Source organism: Amphibalanus amphitrite, unplaced genomic scaffold (assembly GCF_019059575.1).
Source record: "Amphibalanus amphitrite isolate SeventyFive unplaced genomic scaffold, NRLGWU_Aamphi_draft 000049F_arrow, whole genome shotgun sequence".
NCBI classification, from domain to species: Eukaryota; Metazoa; Arthropoda; class Thecostraca; order Balanomorpha; family Balanidae; genus Amphibalanus; species Amphibalanus amphitrite.
In genome coordinates this window covers 882,026-903,108 of record NW_024881545.1, presented here as the reverse complement: position 1 = coordinate 903,108, position 21,083 = coordinate 882,026, and the positions used below count along the sequence as shown (strand labels likewise).

Sequence of the window (21,083 nt, the reverse complement as noted above, 5' to 3'; positions counted from 1 at the left end):
ATGACCATGTTTCCTCAGAATTATTCGTAAATTTTGCGTTTAACCGTTCAAAGGTTATTTCACCGTTTTACTGTTCTTATTCTCTCATTCACTGATCGGGAATCATTGAAATTCTAAAAAAAATTGTGAATAAGGTATTCATAAGGAAATGTCAAAATTGCCATATTTTGCTCATAATTCTCATGAATTATCGTAATTGAACATATTGATTATTTCCCATTTTACTATAACCTGGGCTAGGCTCACTGATCGAATATAAATTAATTGCCGGTGAAACTTTAAATTCACTAGGTAAAAATGTCAAACTAGTCTGTTTAACTCAAACCTTTGATAAATAATGCATTTTGCCGTATTAAATCGTTTCACCGTTTTAATCTGTTTGCTTCGTGCAGGCTTTTGTAATCGTTTACGAAGCATGATCAATTGCTGCAAGCCGTGAACTAAATTCACGTGTTATGGAAACGTATTGCCCGTGCAATCTATATTTAGAATGCTGTATTGTATTTGTGAAGCTCGATTAATATTTTGGGAATGTAAATTCAATTACCGATTACAATCTTTATTTTCCGTTTACGTGCATAAGCCGACGTTTTAAAACATTCTGATTCATGTAACAAAATGAATCGTCGTTTAACATCAGCTTTGTAGGCATGTTAGTTTATTTACCGTTTAAGTTTTGGCACTTACGCGCTTTACGCCCATGTTCTACAAGATTCATGTACCTAAGAATATAAGATGTCGTTTTAGTTTAAACCCACTTTTATAAGATGTCGTTTTAGTTTAAATCCACTTTATTTGCCTGTAAATGTATCAATATAAAGCAAATTTCAAACTTACTCACATATTACTTGCATATCGTTTAAATTGTTATAACTTTTCAATATGTTTTTCAGTGTTGGACGAAGGCTCACCGGTTACATTAAATTGCTTGTCATAATTTGAGGTATTTGATTTAAAATAAAACTGTCAGCATTGTTCAGGTTATGATTTAAGCATAATCTGGTTCAATTTCACAGTTTTAATTTCATTTGGCGTTGATGATAATTAATTGAGCGATACGGCCCCTATATGCGATTCTTAATTCTTCGGGAACCGTTCCTGTGGATCTACATATGTCTGGTTGATGCTTCCCCGCTCCCCGAATTGACAGCCGCCAACGAGCGAAATCGTCCTTTCGTATTCGAAGAACTGAACTCAGAGCCGAATACCAGTTTCGCTATTCTGTCCTTATCCCCAGCGCCGGCGCCAGCCGCTCGACTTGTGCAATGGTCACCGACCTAGCCGGTGTGTTTGCTGTTTGGCCCGTCGTCCCGATCCATTATTCCAGCGCCGCTGGGCATGCGTCGGAGCGCTGTAATGGCGGAGACTAGTGGAATGCGGTACCGCATTTCCGCAGACTATTATCCTCCATGGGCGAAATGCGCCAGAAACCCGTCTCCCAGGCAATCCTTCCCAGCCCCGATCATTATCTCCGCGATCAGTCATTTCTTCTTCCTGGCTTTCACAGCCATCGCGCTGCGCCGCACGCACATTCGACCCGCATCTCTGCGATCTCAGCGATCAGTTATCTCTTCTTCCTGGCTTTCACAGCCATCGGCGCTGCGCCGCACGCACATTTGACCCGCTTCTCTGCGCAGTGGGAGTCGACCCATGTCCCGCTTTCACTTTCCCCAGATCCCACGCACCATCTAATCACTTCCCCGATCGCCAGGTGCCAGTGACGGTGACCCGACCCACAGTCGGCTCTGTCGCTGAACCGTTACCAAAGGGCCGGCGACGAGAGATGCCGATCTAAACTCAGTTTAGACGGAACGAAATTTGAATGACTTGTTTTGTGCAAAATTTTATGGCCCGTTCAGCGTGATCATACCGACCATTACCTGTGACCACGCAATGCCGCTCTAAACTCAGTTTAGGCGGAAGGAAATTTAAATGATTTGTTTTGCGAAATAAATGGCCCGTTTAGCATGATCATACCGGTCAATACCTGTGACTACTGAGACGGCCGCTCACGTGGTCAGGTCGGATGGTCGACTGTGACGTGTTAAACGTACAATTTCGGAAAAGTTCAGTCTTAACCAATTTCTCATGGAATACAAATTTCATTAACGATTGAAGCTTGCAGATTTCAAAGTCCGATCATCAATCGGAAAAGGGCCAAGAATTACGGACAATCATCCGCGGTGTTGTGATGTCACGCCCCACGGCCGATGTTAGCCGTCTTTAACAACCAGAGGTGCCCCTATAACCGCGGCTGGTATGTACCGTTTATCCTTCCTTACATCCAATACTCACTCCTTTCATCAGGCATATTTAGATTAAGCATGTGCTCTGTAACGGGTTGATTAAAAGTATGAAACGTTGAATGTGCGAAGTGTAATGAAGTGTTCTGTAAATGGTTGATTGTTCGCAAACGTTTAAATGTGGAAAGTGTGATGAATATGATGTGACTGACTTAGCTAGGCATTGCGTAATGAACGTTTTTCCTGCCGAGTTGTTTTGTTTTTATCGTCAGGTGCGCGGCGGGCGATCTCCGAGAGCCACCGACGGATGTGGAGGACAGATCGCCTGCACGACAGGGAGCCGCACCGCTCTCGGCTCGGTCAATGTCGCCGTCGGGAAGCAGATAAGAGAGAGTAGAAGTCGTCGCGGTAGCAGAGGAGAGAAGGAAGTAGATGTCGCCGTCGGGTAGCTGAGAAGAGAAGAGAGTAGAGGTCGTCACGGTAGCAGAGAAGAGAAAGAAGTAGATGTCGTCGTCGCGGTAGCAGAGGAGAGAAGGAGGTAGATGTCGCCGTCGGGTAGCAGAGAGGAAACGAGAAGTAGATGTCGCCGACGCGGTAGCAGAGAGGAAACGCACCTGCACCGTCGGTCCGCCGCGTCATAGAGAGAAACAAAGGACGTCGCCAGGAGGCGTCATCAGCTGCGCCGCCGGCAGAGGGCGCCGCAAAGTGACGGCGGCGTCGCCAGCATCACCGCCGAGTGAGGGAGCGCCGCCCCGCCGTCCGCCGCGATAGAGAGAGGAAGTCGCCGCGCCGCCGCGAGAGAAGAAAGAGGGAGAGAAATGGAGCGGGGGACCGCTTCCGCCGCGAGTGGGGAGAGAAGCGGTGTCGCCAGGAGAGCGTCGCCGCTAGCGCCACCAAGTGGCAGAGGACGGCGCGACCATGAGGGCGCCGACGCCGGAGTACCGCGCGTCGCCGCCACGAGCGACGCCCGCCGTCCGCCGCGAGAAGCGAGGGATGAGGAGAGCGTCGCTGCTAGCGCCACCTAGTGGCAGCAGACGGCGCGATCGTGAGGGCGTCACCAGCCGAGGACGCCGCCGCCGGAGTACCGCGCGTCGCCGCCATGAGCGCCGCCCGCCGTACGCCGCGAGAAGCGAGGGATGAGGAGAGCGACGCTGCTAGCGCCACCTAGTGGCAGCAGACGGCGCGACCAAGAGGGCGTCACCAGCCGAGGACGCCGCCGCCGGAGTACCGAGCGACGTCGCCACGGGCGCCGCCTGCCGTCCGCCGCCTGAAGCGAGCGAGAGAGAGCGTCGCTGCTAGCGCCACCAAGTGGCAGCAGACGGCGCGACCGAGAGGGCGCTCGCCGAGAGAGCGCCGCTGCTAGCGCCACCAAGTGGCAGCAGACGGCGCGTCCAAGAGGGCGCTCGCCAAGAGAGCGCCGCTGCTAGCGCCACCAAGTGGCGGCGAACAGCGCGTCCAAGAGGGCGCTCGCCGAGAGAGCGCCGCCGCTAGCGCCACCTAGTGGCAGCAGACGGCGCGACCAAGAGGGTGCCACCCGCTGAGGGCGCCGCCGCCCGACCGGACGCTGCCCCTGTAGTGGCAGTATTGAGGTGCCACCCACCGCTGCGGCTCAACTGACTGCTGCGGTCCAAACGCCGTCCGCTGCCAGCAGTCTGCTTGCCGCGGCACAAGGGATGCCGCCCAACTGTTGCGGTCCGAGCACCGCTGTCGGCTGCTGCACAGCCGCCCAACTGCGGCGGCCCGGGGCTGCTGCCTGCTGCCGGCAGTCTGCATGAAGCGGCTGCCTGCCCGCTGCCTGCTGCGGCACAAGAGAGACCGCCGGCTGTGGTCCGAGCACCGGCTGCCTGCCTGCTGTCTGCTGCCGCCCGCTGCCGGCTGCTTGCCCGCTGCCAGCAGCCCGCCAGCTGCATGCCGCCTGCCTGCGGTCTGCTGCTGCCCGCTGCCGGCTGCTTGCCCGCTGCCAGCAGCCCGCCTACTGCGGCCCGAACCGGCTGCCTGATGTCTGCTGCCGCCCGCTGCCGGCTGCCTGCCCTCTGCGGGCTGCTTGCCCGCTGCCAGCAGCCCGCCTACTGCGGCCCGAACCGGCTGCCTGCTGTCTGCTGCCGCCCGCTGCCGGCTGCCTGCCCTCTGCAGGCTGCTTGCCCGCTGCCAGCAGCCCGCCTGCTGCGGCCCGAAGCTGCTGCACCGGCTGCCTGCTGTCTGCTGCTGCCCGCTGCCGGCTGCTTGCCCGCTGCCAGCAGCCCGCCTGCTGCGGCCCGAAGCTGCTCCGGCAGCCGGCTGCCTGCCTGCTGTCTGCTGCTGCCCGCTGCCAGACTGCCTGCCCGCTGCCGGCAGCCCGCCTGCTGCGGCCCGAAGCTGCTGCCGGCTGCCTGCCTGCTGCCCGCTGCCGGCTGCCTGCCCGCTGCGTGCCGCCTGCCTGTTGCGGCACAAGAGATGCCGCCCACCTGCTGCGGCCCGCACCTGCTGCCGGCTGCCGGCTGCCTACCTGCTGCCGACTGCTGCGGCCCAGACACCATAGACAACCGCCGAACGGTGCACTGCCGCCGACAGCGGTCCCGTACCTCGCCGACGGCGAGACTGCGAGGCCGCCCACAGAAGCGACCCACTGCTGCGCCAAGCGCTGCCGATTGCTGCGGTCCAGGCGCCATCAAATGCCGCCGGACGGCGCACTGCCGCCGACAGCGGTCCCGTACCTCGCCGACGACGATACCGCGAGGCCGCCCACTGAAGCGGCCCACCGCTGCGCCAAGCGCTGCCGACTGCTGCGGCCCGGGCGCCATCGACTGCCGCCGGACGGCGCACTGCCGCCGACAGCGGTCCCGTACCTCGCCGACGACGATGCCGCGAGGCCGCCCACTGAAGCGGTCCACCGCTGCGCCAAGCGCTGCCGACTGCTGCGGTCCGGGCGCCATCAAATGCCGCCGGACGGCGCACTGCCGCCGACAGCGGTCCCGTACCTCGCCGACGACGATACCGCGAGGCCGCCCACTGAAGCGGCCCACTGCTGCGCCAAGCGCTGCCGACTGCTGCGGTCCGGGCGTCATCGACTGCCGCCGGACGGCACACTGCCGCCGACAGCGGTCCCGTACCTCGCCGACGACGATACCGCGAGGCCGCCCACTGAAGCGGCCCACTGCTGCGCCAAGCGCTGCCGACTGCTGCGGTCCGGGCGCCCTCAAATGCCGCCGGACGGCGCACTGCCGCCGACAGCGGTCCCGTACCTCGCCGACGACGATACCGCGAGGCCGCCACTGAAGCGGCCCACCGCTGCGCCAAGCGCTGCCGACTGCTGCGGTCCGGGCGCCATCGACTGCCGCCGGACGGCGCACTGCCGCCGACAGCGGTCCCGTACCTCGCCGACGACGATACCGCGAGGCCGCCCACTGAAGCGGCCCACTGCTGCGCCAAGCGCTGCCGACTGCTGCGGTCCGGGCGCCATCAAATGCCGCCGGACGGCGCACTGCCGCCGACAGCGGTCCCGTACCTCGCCGACGACGATACCGCGAGGCCGCCCACTGAAGCGGCCCACTGCTGCGGCTCACTGCTGCGGCCCACTGCTGCGCCAAGCGCTGCCGACTGCCGCCACTGCTGCGGCACGAGCCCGCTGCTGCGATTCAAGCATCGCCGCCTACTGCTACGGCCCTGTCGCTGCCGCACAACTGCTGCAGCCCGGTCAACGCTACTCGCTGTTGCGGCCCGGGCGTAGCCGCCTGACTGTGAGGGTCCGGGGGCACCGCTGCCTGCTGTTGCAGCCTGCGCCCCGAGCAATGCCGCCCCTGCGGCGGCCGCCCACTGCCGCCTACTGCTGCAGCCCGGCCAACATAACTGCTGCTTGCTGCTGCGGCCCAAGAGAAGCCGCCCGCTGCGGAAGCCCGGGCAACGCCGCTCGCTGTTGCGGCCCGGGCGCTGCCGCCCGACTGCCGCAGTCCGGGACACTGCTGCCTACTGCGGCCCGAACCGGCTGCCCGCTGCCTGAGCGCGGCGGCACAAGAGAGGCCGCCTGCTGCGGTCCGAGTACCATCCGCTGCCGGCTGCCTGCCCGCTGCTCTAAATGTCTGAGTATATGTCTTATGTCGGTAAATATGTCTAATGTGTGTATGACGTGCTCCTGCTCCGCTTGAAGGCTGCTCCGTATCCCTGCTACATATGTGATCGCGATCTGTGCATTTCGGAGCGTCTTAGTCTGTCGATTGTAAGGCTTTACTAAAGACCCCCTCCCCGGAAGTAAGGGGATTTAACCCACCTTGCGGAGAAGGGGGTATTTATGTAAAGCCCGCGCCTGTAGGAATAGGTTTTCCTGGTCGACGGGCGCCGCGTCGGAACGCGAGGCTGGCTTTCACCTCGGGCGGGCTGACCGTTCCGACTCCCGCCTCGAGCTGGGTTATAACGCGAGAGCGCCGGCCGATCGGGGCTCTCGTGTGGTGGCTTCGCTCGAGGTAGGTGTCCCGCTGACCCGGAGGATGGGGCTTTGTGCTCACCCCGCCTCCCTAGCTAGGCTACGAGCAAGGTAAAGTAAATGTGTAGATTGCGCGTGTTAGGGTATGTTAGGCTAATCTGCGCGTTTATTCTGAGGCGACGTAATTTCCCGTAGACGTACATTTCCGAGCAGTCTTGTTTCATTCTTTGGCGTTATACTTGTTTTATGTAAATAATAACGGAGCAGAAATCTTTATCTTGTTTGGCAGAGAGAGACATTCGAGACGAGAGACGAAAGACGGAGATAATGAATGAGTCACGGAGTTTAAACATTTAACGTAACATAAATGTAATATTACGTTCCTTGCAATTAAGACGGTGTATTGCACACCGCAACCCACGAGGGCTCGCGACCCACCGTGCGGCAAAGGTGTTGCATTCCCTGACCAACGGATGCTAAAGTAAAGTAAGATAATAGTTGGACCACCACGGCTGGGTGGCAGACGGCTGTTGGAGGATTGCACGGGTGTCGGCGGTAGCGCAGCCGCCGGCATCACGAGTACATTACAGCTTGTCTGTCGGCAAAGGTGACCATTGCGAAGGGAGCAGGAAAGGGAAATCGGCCGAATCGTGCAATGCCCCTCAGCGAAGATGATGAGAAGAAACTTTGGACTAGTGGAGCAATGGGGAAACACTCGCCTAAGTGTCTCTTGCGGGCACTCTGGTGGAAGTTTACCACTGGCTTCGGTCTTCGTGGTGTTCAAGAACACCGTGACATGCAATGGGGCGATGTGAAGCTCGGTGAATCGTCTGAAGGGACCTTCATCGAGTTTCAGGAGCGAGCTACTAAGACGAGAAAAGGTGCATGCCCGGGACGCCCATTCACCCCCAAGATATACTGTACTTGTGAGGGTCAGTGTTCCGAAAGCTGTGCGGTGGCTCTTTTCAAGCTATATGAAGAAAAGAGACACAACAAATAACACCCAGCGTTCTACCTAGCCATCAACTACCAGAGCAAAGAAGACTGGTATAAAAACCAGCCGCTCGGCAACGGCAGCCTCAGCAAGATGATGAAAGAGACAGCGATTGACGCGGGCTTAGAAGGAAACAGGTTTACCAACCACAGCGGCCGCAAGACCGGCGTTAACCTTCCAGGCGGTGGGGGGGGGGCAATTTTTTGCCCCCCCCTTTAGTTTTTTTGATATATCTCGAGAACCGCTGCGCCGATCGTCACCAAACTTTCAGTACCCTCCCGGGAGCAGCTAGCGCACATGGTGACCAAAAATTTTTTCAAAGGCTATGATAGGTTGGCCGCTAATGACGTCAGAGTGACGTCATTTTTGCCATTTTCGACCCAAAAACAGGTTTCGCGGGAAGAGCTGTCAGGACTACAGCTTTAGAGATACAGAAAAATGTTTCAGACATAAAAGGTGTGGAATAAAAAGGGCTACAAAACTGCTATTTCGGTTTTTCGAATTTTTTGGATTTTAACCCCCAAAAATCAAAAAATAGATTTTTTGAATATAATATCAAAAAAATCCAAAAAGTTTTTTGAATTTCGAAAAACCGGAATATATGTGATAGCCCCTACCGCCTTCTATCTACATACCAAATTTGAGATCGATACCTCTTTTTTTGGCCAAGTTATAGCGAAAAAACTGTTGAAAATTGATGACGTCAAATTTTCAAACTCAATTTTTAGCAATTCTAGACCTCGTAGCGCAAAACAAAGACCACCATTAGACTCCCCGTGACGAGCTGCATCGAATCGATACCCATTTTATGCAAAAATATCAACTTTGAAATTTGACCTTTTTTGACCTGACCTTGACCTGAACTCCACCAGAAAGTGACCTAAACCGTACCTGATGGTCTTATAACCAACACCATTGAGTTGGAAATGAAAAACTGGCCATAAAACATGCATCGCATAACCTTAGTAAAGTTGGGCTCATGTGGTGACCCTTGGTGACCTTTGGTGACCTGACCTGTGACCTGACCTGGTATGACCAGTGACCTCTAATAGCAACATAGGTACTAGACAACTGACGCCTTATCGCTGATTTTCGACAAAATGCGTTTTACTCGGTGTTATAGCGCTTTCCCTAGAAGCCCCGTGAACGGTGAAACATCTTTGACCTGACCTGAGACGTCATCGGTGACCCCGAGGTCAATGAAATTTGGTTTCCTTCGACAAATTTGGCAGGGCTATCGAACGCCGTTTGAATTTTCCGGATCCGTCCAGTAGTTTCGGAGATACGGGGGGGCAAAAAAGTGCCCCCCCCCCCACCGCGCGGAAGGTGGCTGGTAGGCCCACCGCCTGCCGGGTTAAACGACTTCTTGACGCTCAAGTGGCGCCGCATTTCATTGCGCAGCTTACGGGACATAAGAGTGTTAGTTCTCTATCGAGCTACGCCGAAGCCGATGAAAAAATGCAGAGGAGAATGTCGGCTGTGGTCGCAGGAGAGAGCCATCCTGCTGGGCCAGTCAAGAGGACAGAAGTTGTGTCTCGCGCGGATGGGGGGCAAGATGTTCACGCGCAGAGCATGTCGACTGGTGCGAGCGGATTCAGTGGGAACTTCAATGGCTGTACATTCTATGTGTACAGTCGTAACTGAAGTTACGAGGGCGCTAGACAACAAGGAGTGGAGTGATTTGAATAGTGATTTTGAAAACTGTCACCATTAAAACGTTATGCTTGTTCAGCCTGCAACTCGAATGTTTTGAATGTGATGCGATGTGATTGAAATACATATCGTCATATGATGGATCACCGATGTTTGTTTTGGTTATTCAAATGAATTAACACATTTAATTTCAATACCCCATCCCTGTATGAAATGTGACGTCACAACAAGGGGTTTAACAATTTGTTAAACCCCTCCCGCATGTTTAACAACTCAGTTATCCATCGAGTGATAAACTTTTCAAGATAACACGTGAACCAATGTGTAACACATCCTTTCGCCATGGGATAAATATTATTTATTAGATAGGAAATACTATTTATAGGGCCTGTTCCAGCGCCTCCAGAAACCTCCAGAAAGCTCCAGAAAGCTCTAGAATCCTCCAGAGAGCGTTCCAGCGCCTCCAGAAAGCTCCAGAAAGCTCTCGGCAAAGCTCCAGAAACCTCCAGTAGCCTCCAGAGAGTTGAGAGGTCCAAATTTCTCTGGAGGCTCTGGTCTACAATTATGGCGCACATGTGACAATCACGAATGTAAACAAAGGACATTTGACTGATTATTTTACAGCTTGAATGTAAAGAAAATTACATTGCTATAATTTTCTTAATCTTTCTTAATAAAATTTAAAACAAATTTTGCGTTTTAAGAGAGAGCAATCGTCATTCTTTTGGTATATGTGATGCCAATCTCCAGAAATCTCCAGATTGCGTTCCAGCGCCTCCAGTAAAACCTCTGGTAGAGCCTCCAGTCAAGAATTTCTACTGGAGGCGCTGGAACAGGCCCATAGTCACCGTGGGGGTGGGAAATACTTAGCCTGTCGAGATGCAAATGACATCATTCGAATAGCAGTAGTCGATCTAATCGGCTGAAAAAAATATGGTAACCTCAGCTGACTTGCATAACGCATGACCTCAAGGGGCCAACTCAACATTTTGACTTTGGAAGCCATGCATATTGCGTACACTCAAGTAGGTCTACAAAATAAGTCCCCGCCGTATGCGGGTCACCAGTGGGCAGTTAGCGCTTGAGCGCTACTCAGGCGCCACCTGCCCGGCTGCCCGCATACGGAGAGGACTTTGGTATTTTGTAGACCTACTGTACATACCTATTATAACACAGCAATTGACCTCTCGAGGTGTCTGAGATTTTATGAGGTTCAGGTCACCATAGTTAAAATTTCTAGATAAGAATTCATGCGGCTTATCGACTGGTGACATTTTCGTGTCATTCGGCTCGGCAGTTGCTGAGGAGCGGATGCCTGACATAGGCCCGTTCCGGTAGGTTGGCCCTCCACTGTGTAGTCGAGCTCACAGCTGAGGTCGCCACACTCGGAACAATTGATTAAAATATATGACAGATCAGCTTGTGACGTTTCTGTCTAGATCGACCCAGTAGTTTCTAACTTCTATGATGACTGCTACCGACGAACGTCCAAGCGACCTCTCGAGGTCACTGAGGTTATGTAAGATCAACATGTCATGACTGTCCAAACTGGATACAGGGAGCAGGCTGGCTGTTTTTCTCTATAGATCAAGCCAGACTTCGAGGTCATATAAAACGCTTAACCCGCGCGGGGCTGGGGGGTAAATTTTACCCCCCTCGCGAATTTTTGCAATATCTCAAAAACGGCGGCGCGCAGCGGCGCCAAACTTTCAGTACCTTTTCTTGCATCAATTTGACACGTTCCCTGAAAATTTGAGCGAAATCCGTCGGGAAATTTTTGAGAAATTTACGTTTTAGTGACGTCATGTTCGCCATTTTCGCCTCAAAAACGGCAAAACTTCAAACGCCGCCAACATCTTCATTTTTAAAGGAATCAAGACGTAACAAAAAGGTTATACGTAATTCTACTTTGTCTATCAAATGGCTATCTCAATTTTTTGAAAACTTTGGATTTTGGTCCAATTTTTTTTTTTCAAAAAACTGACTTTTTTGGGAAAATAGTTATAAAATCCAAAATTTCGAGTGTATCGAAAAAACCGGAATATATGTCAGAGAAGTGGTCTATGTGCACCTACATACCAATTTTTAGAAGAATCGGTTCAAAATGTGGGAGTTATTCAAAATTTTATGACGTCACGACACACAAAAAATTTGAAAAAAATGATTTTTTTTGAAGTTCTAGACCTCGTACGGAAACAAAAATGGCACCATTTGATTTGAGGCCTTAAAAACCAACTTCAAAATTTGACCTCACTTGACCTGACCTTGACCTGACCTCGACCTGAAATTCATCCAGAGGTGGTCCATATCACTTATTGAGTGTGCCTATTGAATTCTATGAGTAAAATGACCCATAAAACATGTGTCGCACATGCCCTTTTCTATATTTTGTTTTTGGTGACCTGACCTGACCTGACCTGACCTTGACCTTGACCTCTGAATGATATTGTATGCAACGAATATTGTCTTGGTAGCCTAAGAACACGTTTTGGGCAATCAGTCTCAGTCGATGACTCCATTCTTCGGCAACTACGGTGCAAGACCGATACTGTAGAAACTTGCAATTTGTACCCTTGACCTGACCTTGACCTTGACCTCAAACTTAAAATTAAGTACATGTTTTTAGTTGTTCGTGATGAGATCTTTCGATTGGCGTTTGAATTTTCCAAATCGGACCATTAGTTCGGGAGATAACAGGGGGGGGGGTAAAATTTACCCCCCCAGCCCCGCGCGTTCGGCTGGAGACCTGCAGCCCCGCGCGGGTTAACAGCCATCATATTCCAAAACTTGTATTTAAGTCGAACTTGAACGTAGGTACCTACCTAAATCACGAGTGCTAGGTCACTTCGGTAAACATTTATTATAAACCTTTTATAACTAACACGAAATGAAACACATCATTTTTGCATGTACAATAGTATGAATTATTCACCCCATTAGGCTCGCCATAGCCAGTGTCACATATCGTGCTCCACATGACGCTTATTCCTTTACAAAGGGACCAAGTTCCGACATTTGTGAGCTATCGTCTCTCGCTGCGCGCATCCTGGCCCGCCAGCAGTCATCACCAGTAGGTGTCTGGCACGGACACCTCCAGCGCCGAGTAGGTCTGGGCCAGCGGCAGCCGCAGGCTGGTCAGCTCCAGTGCCTCGAAGCCCAGGTCCGGGTAGCCTAGACCGGAGGCCACCATGCTTCGGAGCCGCCAGCGGCGCATGAGCGCCGTGGTGATGTCGCGGGCCGGCCGCTGCCGGGGACCGTCGACAGTGGAGAACTGCGGGGCAGAGCGGGATTTAATTGACACGTCTGATCTCACATCACCTTTCACATTCCATCCTAGCCTAGGCTTCCACACAGACATAGGCACCTACTTGCCTAATCGCATCACAATTAACCTCGTCAAATCTCACTTACCTCACCTCCGGTCACACATAACAGATGACGCACCGCAAAACATAAATATTTTGCCCGAAACATTACCCCGTTTATCACAGCCATGCAATAAAAATACTTACGACATTTGACACGCTATCAGACTTGGGCGCTGGAATCGCATCCACGCTAAGAGAGCTGAGCAGAGCGAAGGAGACAGCGGCAATTAGAGCTGTCCTCTGCGAAAGCAAAGCGGAACGTAAACGGAATATTACTTATTGATTTAGGAAAGAAAAATTTAAACGGAGCATAAATATCGAGCTTTGTTATAGGTACCTACATAGGTAGGGGAGAGTGGGGAAAGATGCCCAGGGTTTTACTATGTCATATATTATTCGAAAATGACGATCGGAAAGCAAAAACTTGGAGTTTCAACGGAAGCCGACATCATTTTTCTCAAAAAATATCACACTTTCGTGCCTGAAATATGATAACTTTTTTTTGTTATTAAGCATTTTCCTGAAGAAGTGAAAGGGGGCATCTTACCCCACAAGATGGGAAAGACGCCCCCTGGCGTTGGGGAAGATGCCCCCTGCACTATACGTGACATAAATGGGCACGTGAATCGCCTGAACGAGTCAGTAGTCCCTTCGAGCCTGCAGTAGAACCAAACGTCATCGTAAAAGCCCTCAAAAGTAGTCGTAAGGGGCTTCAGAGGTCATCGTTAGGGCCATCATAGTCCAGCGCGGCCAAACAAGCCTCTGTGGTGGCGTTCGGAGACCACTGTGGGGCCCTTATAGGTCTTCATGATGCTTGAGGGCCCTCGAGCTCATCGTGGGGACCTCAGATGCCAGGGCGGCCCGTGGAGCCAACGTGGGAGCCCTCAAAGGATGTCGTGAGGGGCCCTGGAGCCAATAATGGGGCCCACAGAGGCCGTCGTGATGGCTCTCAGAGTCAGATGCCGCCCAAAAAGTCGCTGTGTGGGCCGAGAGACCGGCATGGGGAGCACCCGACCGTACTGGACTCTCAATAGTCCCATATCGGCTTTTGTCTCTCATCACAAGTATGCAATAAATGATTTGACGGGCTGCTTGAAGGACAGCCTACGGATTTAGGGGGGCGTCTTTCCCCATCAGGACAGGGGGCATCTTACCCCAAGGTACCGAAGTAACATTAAATCAGTACAATTTGTTAGCCATAAGACTACACCCTGAAACAAACTGTTTGGGACACAGTACACGCATGTAAATGTATCACGACTATAGCAAGGGACGCAAAAATTATCTACCTTCTTTGATATTTACAATGTTCTGACACCAAAATATTTTTTGAAAGCAGCAAATAAAAAAACACGCGATCACCAGCCAGCCGTTGCCCAACTGAGCTCCGCAAATTTTTGTGCAGTTAACAAGGCAGGCTTCCGCTTTACGCTAAAAACATTAATTTCCAGGTTCGGTTCTTTGTTTCGCCGTTAGAGGGGGTGGGGCGTCTTTCCCACCCTGGGCATCTTACCCCACTCTCCCCTATCGTTAATCGTTAAAAAAAATTAAAATGCAATTTAAAAAGTCTAGTGCTGACAACTAAGCATCGGCCATTCATAAAACAATACATATTTTACGTTTGATTTAGGCATACGTTTAAGCATATGTCTGTTCCTATGCTGAATTTAGACGTATCAGCTAATCCATAAGCAAAACTACATAGTCGTCCCAGCTCACCCAACAAGCGAAATTAGACGTCCCAGTTCACCCAATAAGAGAAATTAGCCTACCCAGCTCACCCAATCAGCGAAACTAGACGTCCGAGCTCACCCAGCGTTGCATGTTGAGTGGGGCCGATGATGAGCAAATGCAGACGTCCCTGTCCGTTATCGCCCCTTTTATAAACTCGTGCACCCTGTCTGTACGGGTGACCACGCCCTAGCGCCTGCAGAGGAGAGGAGCAGAACGCAACGCGCGAGAAACGACCGAGACTCAGGCACCGGACCGATTATATCATTGCCATTAAATTGTGCTCACAAAGTAGGATTCCTAATAAAATCATCGCTGTAACACTCGAGTCCTTCAAAATGAGCACGCCATGCCGCGTTGTCTCTGAATACGCCGACCAGTGCAGTAATCAACACCAATGTCATTGTTCGAACTATTAGATTTAGTTACAGTAATGCATCTGCGCTGGTAGTGCGAATTCGCAGTTAGCGATCGAGTTTTTTACGTGCCGTCGCCAGTTGCGATACGACCTTGGTACTTACCTTCCGAAAAGTCAGAAGTTTGGTCACGTCTGTACCATCCTGCATCCATATACCAATCCAATCAGCCCTAATCTTTCGGACCGGGCTGAGACGAGTCCGCCGGCCCGGTACGTGTCTCCCATCCCGGCGAGCAGCTCACCGGTGCAGTTTTTGCCACCCGTGCAGTTTGGGGCCTTGCTGATCCTCCGCTGTGATGGTGCGGCCTATTTCACTGTTATCCTTACAAACATTGTACGGCATCAACTAACAACAGAGCGGGACGTGAGGGGAAGATTCTATCGTCTCAACGTAGACAAAAGTGCATCCGAATAACAGGTTCTAAATACTATCACCACTGATCAGATGTCACGTCCCCTTACTATGGGGGGGGGGGGGGACAGTTGATCTACCCATCCCTTAGGTCATTTCTGCAGACCAGGCCCACCGGATCGGTCACTACCGTTGGCAGACCGGATTATGAGCTGACCTCATGCCGGTGGCTGCGGTGTCACCCGCGACCCGGTCAGAGGCCCGCTCCGCCAGAGAGCAATGGCCGAAGCTCTACACGAGGTCAGCGGGTGCAGGAGCTGCGCCACCGCTCCAGTCCGGTTAGTGCAGCCGGTTAATTGGGGGGGGGGGACAATTTGGGGGGGGATATTGATTAATTTATGCAGATGTGCTTACTCTATCCGCTACTCGCTGACCTATCCGCAACTCAATGATGATTAAAATGCCGAGCCGACAATATGGGATAATAAGTAAAAATAAACGTTTCCTTACAATCCGAACGGCTACGGACAGGAGCTTTACGAGCTCACACAGTTGGTCATTTCTTCCCGGGACATGTCACGCAAACACGTGCTCGCAGGCTGGCAGAAGCATAAGTGTCAGAGCAACACGAGCAAAACAAAAACATGCCGCAATTATGTCAGGGACAATGGGTACAGCCGAGTGATATGTAGCCCGATGAACTTGTGTTTGCCGGTGGGATCGCTGGGAGTTATTTGGCCCGTTGCCTATAAGCATTCAACATATTTTATCCTGTGATGTGAGCCCGTAAGACAGATGACTTTTACCAATGCAGAAGTGTGTTAATCGTCCAGAAGCAGGTGTCCTAGTGATCCTTACAAGCTTTATGAGCTGGTAAAGTACCTACGCACTAACCGTGCAAAAGACGGAGGGAGAGAGACGGCGCCAAGCAGAGGGGCAGGGAGGAAGGAAGACGCCGCCTTCCGTGAGTTTTCCACGGAGCAGACGGGGCGGAACGGCGACCAACAACAGCGTCACTGCGGCGCTTTGTGGGCCGACTGTCTGGTGTGTTAGATGGCCAGATGGCCTTAGGTCGGCAGCGGCTCCTCTCCAAGGTCGGGTCAGCCCCGTTATACGGCAGAGGGAAGTCGCGCACCGAGACACAGCGGAGAGAGGAAAGGGGAGGAGAGGTGAGGGGAGGGATGGGCGCTTCCGTGTCGTATAGGTGCATCGCTTCCTGGCGGAGTGGATAGCGCAGGATAGGCGTAGGATAGTCGGCTAACAAAAACGCCGGCTTTGACCGAATATGACCTGGCATATAACGTCATAGGTCAATGACATTTTCCCATGGATTTTTATTTTATTGATCATTATTTTCTAAAACGTCTAAAATTTTACTATCAGTGAAATGTCGAATTCCGGCCCAATCCGTCTGCGCGCTCAAAGACATGCATTCACCCAAAAAATAGGTAAAGAAGTTACAACAACCCTAAATGATCAATCGCGCATAAAACTTTTTTGCTGTGGCGGCATTCGAGTGTCGTGCAGAGTGCTAAATGTGAGCGCAATCAAGGTGGCAGGACCATCGCTAAACGTGCTACCATGTTACCAATTTACAACGTCATCGCCAGCTTGGTAAAACAAGCAAAACACGGCGTCACCGCCAAGGTCACACGCCCACTACCGACACAATGCGACTGGACATGGCTCGGCCTGGCCCCTTCCGGCCCATGCGTATCGTAATTGCGGAAGGCCTTGGCGTCAACGTTGGATGATGCCGGTGTAGCGATGCGATGCGCTCATTTTACTGACAACCGCTGTGCGAGGCGACGTGGGGATGTCACCAGAAGGCAGATGTGGAGACGCGAACACCTCGGTTTGGTTCATTTGCTGATCATTTACAGTACATGTCCGTCTTTCGCAGTGAGTCTGTTTACTGATAGCCGCAGTGATAATGCGTGGCTACTGGCCATGATGTTTGTCGTGGTTAGTGGGTGGCCTGTGAACAGTGCGTAGATATATAGCTTTCAGTCTGGTACAGTGAATGAAGGTGCTACGACTCTGGTTACATATCTGAGTTACATACACACTTCCGTCGAATTTGAACGGAGTGTCAGATGCGGAGTTTATTGAACAAATCGGTATTTTGACATGTTCATTTATTTGGTTTGATCATTACAGTGGTAAATTGAGGTTAGACTGTCATGTTGATAAAGTACAGTTGACCCGTTACGATAATCCGTCCGGTTTGTTTCTGTGATAATAGTCAGTTTTTGGACCACCTGACTACCGGCTGATCCAGCAGATAGTATGCAGTTAAACCACCTCAGTGACATTCTGCATGATCGGGTCGCCACGCTGGGGTCAGGCACCGGCACGGGCGGCTAGGGGGCCCGTCTCACTACCGGGTTGACCTCCACGGCACCACAGCGCAGTCGAGGTCGGTCCTCGGGCCCGACTCGGCACCCGACGACCCCAGTCCTGCTCGAGGCACCGCCGGGGGCGCAGCAGCACGGTGCCGTGAGGACACGGAGTCTCTCACGAGGAGCGGAGGACACTGCGACTGACCTGAGGACTGACCGGAGTGCACGGCGACTGACCCCGGGAGCCAGGAGACTGAACACCGGCCACAGGTGAGGATTGTGAGGGCACGGTAGATTCAGGTGCGGCTATATGTATAATGTAGAGATCATGAGGGATTAAGGTTAATAATCAATATATGAGGTTTGCAGGTATTATGTATGTAAGTAGCTATGCATGCATGTTTGTATGACCGTATTCGTATATGAATGTATGCGTGTATGAGTGTACCTATGCGTGTATGAATGTATGCCTGTATGAATGTATGTGTATATGCTTGCATGGAAGACGAAGTGCATGCATACACCCGACGAAATGTGAAACATATTGTTTGAATGCCGTAGCTATGAAATATGAACGTTTGTTACAATGATCATGCACGATGATATATATAATATGATCAATGATCAATAAAATGGATAGAACAGGCACAATATCGCTTGGGACGGGAACGTTTGTCGCTTTTTTGCTGTTGGCGGCGTCAATAGGTAGGTACATTACAAAATTATTCGAAAGAAGAAATCGATCCCTCGCTATTTGTCATTGGCGCTGATCGTCAACTGTGTCTATGTCGGTTAAAAATAAAAAGCGTTATTCCATGGAAATTTCAGTCTGAGGTCAAGTAAGGTCAGGTCACAAGGTCACGTCAATTGACCTTACCTCATAAAAAGTTCCAATGCCTATACCAGAGCTACACCGTGTGACTGATTACTTTGAAACTTTCAGCAATTGATAAGAGCAACAGTATATACAAAATAATATCTCGGAAATTTGATATCGGTGACCAAGCGTCTGGTCATTTTTGCGACCTCTCCATTACCTATAAAAGCCAATGGAAGAAAATTGAAAGGCGCCTCTTCTGGACGAAAGTCAATTCTAAACGCTTTCAAACATCGAATTACCAGTAACCATGACACAATAAACCGGAAAATGGCACCCGTAACCCCTCGTTATGTCCCCGAGGTCAGCTCAGGTCACGAAAGATATCTAACTATTTTTCACTTATATAGCTTTTGATAGAGGCACGCTTGAGCGATAAAAACACCTTAGGTAGGTTATATGTTCGGCTCGGTGATACGGATCGACTGCTATGCAGCATGACCTTTTTCCGGTCAGGTCATGACTTTGACATACCAAATTTTCAGGTTGACCTTCCGAGGTCAACTTACAGCTCATTCTATATATCTTGTTGAGAGGAACACGATGTTGCTATTTGCTAAAAGTATCCTCGTGAACGGTTTAACCCTATTAGTGGCAGGGGGGGTTGTTTTTATCCACCCCTCAGGTTTTTCGGGAATATCTCCGAAACCGCTGAAGCTACGATGCTGAAATTTTCTGACTTTTCCTAAAACTAAATTGGGCACATTCCCTGAAAATTTCAAGTTCATAACTTTACCAGGGGCGGCTCCAGAGCACTGGGAATTGGGGGTCCTATTCGTGAAGCGAGTCATTTGGGCGAAGATCACGATGCTGCACCAGTTTTACGAACAGTGAATGAAAGGTATCATGTGATAACATATACAAAGTTATTGTGCATCCTCTTTTGACACGTTTTTGCTATAATAGGCGGATCCAGGCGTCCAAAAAGGGGGGTTATTTTTTACCTCCCAACATAGGTGCCCTGACACCGCCTATGCATGACCAATACAATTTTAGTCGTTCTCTCATAAGAAAATTGTAACATAACAAGACCATTGTCACCCTTTTTAGAAACAGTACCAACAAAAACCTTATTTACTATACTTTTTGTGTACCCCCAATCTCAATGATCTGTATCCGCCTATGATTTTTGAAAATGCATATTTTTAGGATCCATGTGAATTCCTGGTTCATTCTCTATCGATCGGCAAAAGTTGCGTTAAGATTGGTTCAGAAACCTGGCCGTGATAAACAGTCTAAAATGTATCTGCAATTTGCCCGTTTTTACCCCCCTCTACCCCCCTATTGACATATTTTAATTTTATTTTTGTTAGAAATGTAGATCTCGTTGAGCCAAATCGAATGCCGTTTGAATTTTGAAAATCGGCCGGTTAGATCTCGAGATATCAAGGGGGGGTCGTAAACAGCCCCCCCCCTGCCACTAATATGGGGTAGCCAGGAGCCTGCCACTAATAGGGTTAAGGCAAAGGGTATACCAGAAAACTTTCCGCAAAAGGCGTCTATTTTGGGAGTTTTTGCTCCCTACAGGCTATACCGTTGAACTTAGGCCAAATCTGAATGAAATAATCAGAAAGAGTGTTAAAAGAGCTATCGAAAGCGCTTTCCTGTGGCGTCGTAGGTCTATCCGTTCCCCAGTTATGCGCCAGTTTGTCGAAAAATATCATAGTTTTACCTGGAAAGTGGCGAAATTTTACCATCGATAACCTATGGTGACCAGACTTTTGACTTGACCTTAACCCGCGCCCCACTGGGGGGAGGCTATTTATAGCCCCCCTCCCGTTTTTCTGCAATAACTTCCAAACCGCTTGACGTATCGACGCCAAACTTTCAGTACCTTTGGCTGCATCAATTTGACACCTTGTGTCAAAATGTAAACTTCGTACCTGCCATAGGTCGGCCGGAAATGACGTCAGAGTGACGTCATGTTCGGCCGATTTCGACGCAAAACATTGAACCACGGCAATCGCTCCCAAGAGCTCAGTTTTTAAGCTAGATCCAATTTCTTTGCATGAGAGGACTCAGAATAGACTGAGCTATCAAACTGCTATCTCGGATTTTCGAAATTATGAAAATTTCGAAAATTTTATATAATAAAATTCAAAATTTATATTTTTACATTTTTTTTTTCAAAAAATTGTTGACTTTTCGTAAAACCGGAATATATGTGATAGAACGCATTATTATGACTAACTCTAGCAAGTTTTAGCTAAATATCTTCAAAAATGGCCAAGTTATACGCATTATTGCAAAAAATTAACGATTATTAATTTTTCAAATCAATTTTTCAGCACGAATTGGACATCGTACGCAAATATAAATAGCACCATCGTGTTCCTGAGCTCAAACTGCATCCAATAGACACCTTTTTTTGTTGAAATATTTTAACTTCAAAATTTGACCTTTTTTGACCTGAAAGTGACCTGACCTAAGCTAAATTTGACTCAAAATGACCTCGAATGACACAGACGACATCAAATTCGAAATGTTTGGCCTAAATGGACCATAAAACATGTGTCACGTGACCGACGGATGATGTAATATTTTCGTGACCTGTGATGACCTGACCTTGACCTGAAAATCAAAGTACAAGTTTGGTACCCTCAGAGTATCTAGAGCATCTGTTCACGAGTGTGTGAACCAAAAATGAGCCTGATCTGACTTGTAAGACGGCGGCCAGAGCCCAAAACGTGAAGAAGCCAAAATGCTAAT

General features: G+C 50.6%; 1 protein-coding gene across 2 annotated transcripts; it reads right to left on the bottom strand.

The window, feature by feature from the left end:
- Window positions 1-12,062: 12,062 nt before the first annotated feature.
- LOC122377713 lies at window positions 12,063-14,603 on the bottom strand. 2 transcript variants are annotated; one of them, XR_006255909.1, is made up of 3 exons: window positions 14,436-14,603; window positions 12,799-12,894; window positions 12,063-12,557 (listed from the first exon to the last, which is right to left on the bottom strand). XR_006255909.1 is itself a non-coding variant. In XM_043358069.1 (3 exons), exons 1-3 carry the CDS (start codon window positions 14,476-14,478, stop codon window positions 12,351-12,353), a joined length of 315 nt encoding a protein of 104 aa, XP_043214004.1. In that variant the 5' UTR covers window positions 14,479-14,570; the 3' UTR covers window positions 12,063-12,350. The 2 variants fall into 2 exon arrangements, 1 of the variants encoding a protein (XP_043214004.1); XM_043358069.1 differs by having other exon boundaries at window positions 14,467-14,570.
- Between the last annotated feature and the right edge of the window lie 6,480 nt (window positions 14,604-21,083).